The sequence below is a fragment of the Centruroides sculpturatus genome, unplaced genomic scaffold (assembly GCF_000671375.1).
Source record: "Centruroides sculpturatus isolate CEXI.00-Female unplaced genomic scaffold, Cexi_2.0 scaffold4287, whole genome shotgun sequence".
NCBI lineage: Eukaryota > Metazoa > Arthropoda > Arachnida > Scorpiones > Buthidae > Centruroides > Centruroides sculpturatus.
The window spans coordinates 95-7040 of record NW_019388433.1 but is presented as its reverse complement, the minus strand read 5'-3'; the positions used below and the strand labels follow the sequence as shown (position 1 = coordinate 7040).

The 6946-nt window shown below is 30.1% G+C and overlaps 1 protein-coding gene across 1 annotated transcript; it reads right to left on the bottom strand.

The window, feature by feature from the left end:
* Positions 1 to 3877: 3877 nt before the first annotated feature.
* On the bottom strand, positions 3878 to 4555 carry LOC111616942 (myelin transcription factor 1-like). The gene is made up of 2 exons (XM_023358294.1): positions 4411 to 4555; positions 3878 to 4094 (listed from the first exon to the last, which is right to left on the bottom strand). The coding sequence occupies exons 1-2, from the start codon at positions 4524 to 4526 to the stop codon at positions 3902 to 3904; spliced, it is 309 nt and encodes a 102-aa protein (XP_023214062.1). The 5' UTR covers positions 4527 to 4555; the 3' UTR covers positions 3878 to 3901.
* Between the last annotated feature and the right edge of the window lie 2391 nt (positions 4556 to 6946).

Here is a 6946-nt window from a genome sequence, read left to right as displayed (position 1 = left end):
AATAATAAATAAATTTTTATATTATCTTATTAATACATAGAATCTTGAAAAGAACAATAAGATTTTTAAGTTCAAATGCAAGAAAGTTTCAGATTTGAAAGTTTATTGCGAAATTTAAATTATTTATTAAGTTATTAAGTAAAGTTACTATTGTAACATCAGAGAGTGTGAAGGAAATGAAATAAAATGATAATGATGTTGAACTGCCAATTCTACTAGAAATTACTATTTAACTGAAAACATTACTAGGTTATAATGGACTAGCAGACCCCACCACGCGTTATTGTGGCTCAAAATGTATCTATTATAAATTTATAACACTTCCCCCGTGGGGGGGATTTTTCAAAAAATTTCTTCTTAGTGCACATTTTCTTGATGTTCCCTATTAAAACGCAATCAAAAACGCAAAACCTGCATCTAAAATAGCATCATAGAAGCCAAGTTCTTCACAGTAAGCTTTAATCCTGTCTTTCTCCCCCGCGGGGGGAATATCGAAAAATTTGTTGTTAGTGTACATTCTGTTGACGTATCCTATTAAAACGCAATCAAAAACACAAAAACCCGCATCTAAAATAGTATAAATAGAAGCAGAGTTCTTTACCATAAGCCTTAATCCTAACCATCTCCCTTCAGTGGGGTTGAATTTCTACATGTATATTATATAAAAACATGTGCGTATTCGAATGCAGCGTTGTGTCAAAATTTCAAAGAAATCGGTAGGAACAAACAAACATTACATTTTTATTTATATAAATAGATAGAAGATGATCTGCTTTAGTTCATTTTCACAGAAAAGCAAACTTAGGGCGTCGTACTCGTAGCGCCATCTGTTGGACATAAAAGCCTTAACCTAGATTATATATTTTAATTTATATGAATGTTTAACGGAATAATATACAGCCTATGTCCACCCTGAGGTTCCATTCTAAATATTGGTGAAAGAATTTTTGAAATCGGATGGGTAGTTTCGGAGATTACCTGCTGCAAACAAACTTACATACAAACATTACCTCTTTATAATATTAGTATAGATAATAGAGTTTTTTGGCTGAAATTCTAAAAATTGCATTCCGCCTGTCTGCCTTGTTAATCTCCAGAATGGTTTTAGATAGATGAAAGCCGAAACCAGACATGGAAAGCTTAGGGAATAGGAAGTCCCAATTAACTATATACAAATTTACAGTGCAAACTGGAAGACAATTTCAATTTAAAAATTTCCCCAAAATGGAATTACATAGATGATTGGCACGACTGTCATTATTGGGAAAAGTAAGATGTACAGAAGCAAGATGCTACTAATTTGAAATCAACAGCATATATTTTAAATTAAATAAATTAAAAATATGATTAAAAATTGGAGTTTGGCATTGTGACGATGTCACAATAATTTTGAGTTTAATTGATGCCCCTAATACACAAACCTCCCCGCTGAATTTTAGAAATTTTAGACAAAAGGCACGGGAGTTATTAAGCTTCAAAATGGGCGAATAAAATGGCAGCGGAAGAACACCTCTTAACACCTCTTAACACGGCGTTTATTTTATAAATATCAACAATTCTTTCAATTATTGCCGGAGAGTTTCGTCAGTACCGTGACCTTGCCCCATTCGCTCATCCTGTTCCTATTCGATGGCTCGGTTATTTCAAAATTCTATCTTCTGTAAACAAGATTAATCGAACATTTACACACTTCCGTTCTTTACTTCGTTGTAATATCTAACAAGCGATTAAACACTATACAAATTCTTCACTATTTTCCCATGACAGAGGGAAAGTAACGAAGAATTAATTGCTTTTTTGCCATTTTATAATAATTAAAAATGTAAAAGGTTTTTAATAATAAAATATCGTAACAGATGGCGCCACGCACGCAGTTTTAAATGTTGCCGGGAAAGTTAAGCAACTCGTTGCTGGATTTTTTTAAGTGGCCGAATGCTGGTCGTAGGTCGCGTGTTCGTGCCAGGCCAACTGGATGGCCAGATGGATTTTCAAGGTTTTCTTCGGGGATATAACGCCTAAACAGGGGGCCATTTATAGAAAGTCCTCGCGGGAGGTACCCCCTTGGCAAATCATAGATGTGTCGCGTTGCCTTATCCCAAAGCAAATTAGATTTTATGTCCGTATATATTATTTACAGAGGAAAGAAATTAAAAAGTAACGAAATGTGCAAAAGTGTACACGAATAGTTCTTAAACCACGACGACCGGACAGCCGAAACAGTTGAGGGACGAATCTGGGATCGAATTTGGACGAAAAATCCCCAAGAATTTTTTTAGGCCCCGTCCTTCATTCGGCCGCCCTATTTAAGGGCCTGGCCGAACGGATATGGGGAAAAGGCCCGTTCGGTGCCCACGGGCGGAAAGAGTAAAAGAATATTATAAAATTTATTAATAAAATAAAAATATTGATATAAACCAAGTAAACAAGATAATAGTAGCGGGGTAATATCTGTTTGAATTAGTTTTTTTTATCTATTTACGTAAGCCAAATGGACTATTGAAACGAGAATTTTTGTCGAATCGATCAATAATACAAAGACGATGCATAATGGAGACCGTTTGCATAAATCCAAAATTACAGTTTCCTTTGTTTATATTCACGATAAATAAATAAATAAATATTTTTCTGTATATTAATATTCTTTCCCCTTTTAAATGTTTTGTATAGTATTAAAATTTACATACATAAAAGAAATTGTAATAATTAAAACGGACGGGCGGATGACCCTGGGATCAAATTCAGATAAGTTGAAAAGCCCCAGAAATTTTCGGGGGTCCGTTTAGATACATCGACTCCATAATGGGGATAAAAGAGGTCTCTTAGCGGCGACGGGGCGGACTGTTTTAAAATATTAATTAAAACGAAAATTTGTATTAAAAATCTACGATAATGTACAGAATTTATACGACTGACAATTCGATCTCTGCAAATACTGTCCTGTATACTTTTTTCTTTTCTGCTTATTTGACAGGAATTGTGTTATTATTGCCCAATGCCACGTCAGATAACTGAGAGCAACGTTAGATAACGTNGCACCATTTGAGCGAAAAAAAATTAAGGAAAAATTTTCTGTTAGCGAACCCTTTGTTATATATTTCGAATATCACCACTGGGTAAGTTTTATATAATATGGCATCCTCTGTCAAGAAACTAAAACTTTCATTCACTAAATAAACACAATTATGTCTCAGATTAACTAATTTTTGAATTTTTTAACACATGCATTCAAAAAATCTACTTTATTATATAACGGACTTTCGGCTTTGGCGGGTACTCCCTCACCCAAATTACTCAGTTAAAATGAGGTTTTAATGTAATAAAATAGTGAACTCTTTAAATATAGTAATTCTAGGTAGCTATAATTAAACATTTCATCTAATTTTATTAATGTTATTTATGGCTCTAACAATGCAATGTTGTATCAGAGATGTAACAAAATTCCACTGATAGAAAGAGCATCTATTTTTAGCATAAAATTCAATATTTGCACAAATAGTGTTAGTATATTTATTTTGATTTATCCTCAAACAATTCTAATTATTCTATCATGTGACTTTGAACAGATCAACTCAATTAAAATTTAATTATTAAAATTCTATGAATAAATATTGGCATTTAAGGAATAACTATGTTCTTTTAACAGATAATAAGTCCTTTGATTCGAACCAAATTGTTCGGCATTCTTTTTATATATTCAATGTTGTTATCATTTCAATACTACTCCTCTAATCAATTTAGGATCTTGGTAATGTTTATTTGGAATATAATTTTCAAGTCAGAAAATTATAAATATTCTTGTAATAATTCAAAGATAAATAAATCCTTTCATAAACTGTACTACAAAAATGTTTAAAATTCATTGTATTTTTGATAAAAATCACATATTCTGTTTTTATTGTTCTTACCTTTTCCTCCCCCTCCCAGAATTAAGTCTTATGGAAGACTTAGTATAATCGGAATCTCGACTATCATCCTTATCTCCGTTAGCAATATCCGCTTGACTCTGAGCTAAAGGGCATCCCGAAACTCTATGATGGACAGAATATCGTCCATCGATGTGTCCGCTACCGTCGCAACCAGGCGTGGGACACCTTCTGAAAAATAAATTTTATTTCATTGAGTATTCCAATTAGAATTTTATTAAAACTCTATGAAAAGCACATCAAAACAAAGATCAAACATTCTTTTAATGTTCACATTTGATTATTAAAATACTTTTACTTGAAGAAGGATCAAATAAGTTTTTCCAAAAATTCCCAATCTTCAATATTGAAAATATTAATAAATAAAAAATATTTCAAAAAGTTACTTAATAAATTTATTAACAATTTTTTATAAGATCAAATAAATTATCAATAAAAGCTTGATTTATTACACGATTGAATTAACTAATGAATATTTTAAATTTACCTCAATGCTTCGATCGTCCCACCCATATCGGTATTCTTGCGTAACAAGTCTACGACATTGTCGCTTAGATTCCTCGGAGGATCTAATCTGTCTTGCAGAGCAGTGTCTTTGTTCATATTGAGATGAGAATAAGGGCATCCAAATGCACTGTTTAAAATATAAATCAAATATCTTAATTATTAGACTTAATAATATAATGTGTACAGTTATAAACACTAAGAAATAATATTTTTGATCTATGCATCTTTCAAATATAAAAAATAAAAGAATTTATTTTAATTGATGAATATAAATTACAACAATGTGATGCATTAATATTGCTACATAATCTGCCAGATTTTATTAGACTATATTGAGGATACTTAATAGTCAGAATCAAAGGAATTTGGCTAGAGGTAGGCACTTTGGCCATCAACTCTTACTGCCTATTTCTAGCCAAATTGCTTTGATTCTGATTATTATATAGCCTTAATAATCCAATAAATTCTGGCTACATTAATAAGTGAACATGCAAAAATACATCTGATTTTTTAATCATCTTAGACTACAAATCTTATTTATTTTCCATAAATCTCCATTACATTTAAATAATTTTATTTGAAAAAATGTTTAACTTTTAATGTTCATAAATATGTAGTGCAAATTTACATACATCATCAACAATCATTGAAATTAATTAATAATTAATTATTTTAAATTAGTAAATAGTTAGTTCTTTTATATTATGATTAACAATAATTTGATATTTATAAAAAATAATGCATTTGAGTTAAACAAAAGAATAAATGATCATTTTTATTTATTCTTTGTTTTCTTTTTCCTTTGCTTAGCCACTCAAGAAAATATCAAAAAGATTTCTCTATAATTATTATTTTTTCTCAGAAATCAAGACAAATATATAAAAATATCTTTGAAAACAGAGGAAAGGCAATTGTTGAATGTCAATCGAAATCCAAATGATTTTTTCAGCATGATTACATTTATTCTTTCTAGCATAATAAACAGCAGGATCTTTCCACAGTTATTCTAAATATTCTTGTTTTTATGTACTAAAGTAATTAGAGTAATGTTCCAACCAAACAAAGAATATTAATTTCAATTAATATGGCAGACAGTATTTTTACAATCTAAAAAATATAGAAGAAACTAAATTGTCTTCAATTCTGACATATGTCTGCAAAGGAAGACTGTTTTCTTTCTGATGATTGGATGTGACAGAAATGAAGACAATTTAATTTCTTCTATATTTTTTTTAAATTGAAAGAATATTAAAATCATATTTTTGCTTTATGTAAGCTATAAAAAGTGATGAGAAAAAAAACTGCAAAACAAATTTTCTATTCCGAAACATTTTCATTTTTTCCTCATCATTTTGAACATGGTGTCAAATGCAAATGTTATTTCTTTTGATTATAAAAAGTTTCTTGGAATCAAAATTTTTATTTGGATTTTATTTTCCCTTATAAAGTAAATATTACATGATTTTTGTGCTAAAAAAGTATGTAATGGTTTATTGAATTAAACTGAAAATATAATATAGTATGAGCTATAAAAACTAACTTTTAAAATATTATTTACAGCGTTAATAAAAATAAAAACCACATTAACTTATTTTTAATTTGGTAAGCAAGAACTGAACTTATATTCATAAAATATAATAAATAAAAATATAAATAATATGATTAAAAGAACAATTTGAAAAATAGAAAATATATTTATTTATATATATATTTTTTTTATACTGATAAAGTCTAATGGCAGAACTATAAAGAAAATCAAGACTTATTAAAATAACAGCATATTTGAGATAAAAATTAATAAGAAAATCACAATCTATGGAAAAAAAAAACATTTATAAATTGTAAGCAGTAACAGTGAAACTGAATGAGTTTCCTATTTTTAATTACCTTGAAAAATCTTTACAAAAAGAATTTTACTCTCTTGATCAAAATAACAAATAAAACACAGTCTAACCTCTCCAATACAATATCTGTTACAACAATAAACCCCAGTAAATCAATAAAACTTCTGTGGTCCTGGCCAAAATTCTATACAAATACTGTAATTTATCATAGCTACAATGAAAGTAAAAACCCTGATACAATATGACTATCGAAATTTGCACGACCCATGGCAAACTCAAATGCTTCATCATGACTGATCAATACAGGAACCAAGTAGTAATGAGCTAGGAGTGCCTACTCACTAATCATGTTACCTATGGACCCTCCACGCACTCCAAAATGGTCTGCCCACAACTAACTAATTGGCGGCACTGCCACAGCCAATCCTACTATGAGGAACTGTAGGTGCTTGACCAATTGTGAAGCATTTCCTTTTTCTATCAGACAAGAGCTCTGGCTGTTGGCCAAAAAGAAGACAGTAGTGTATAATGGAAAAAAATGGCAAAAGCACAGAAACAGGTAAGTTTGAAAATGAAACTAAAACTTCAAAGATATTGATAGGGGAAATGAAACAAACAGAAGTTGGAAAGAAGTATGGCTTTGCTCAGTCAACCCTAGCAACACTTTTAAAG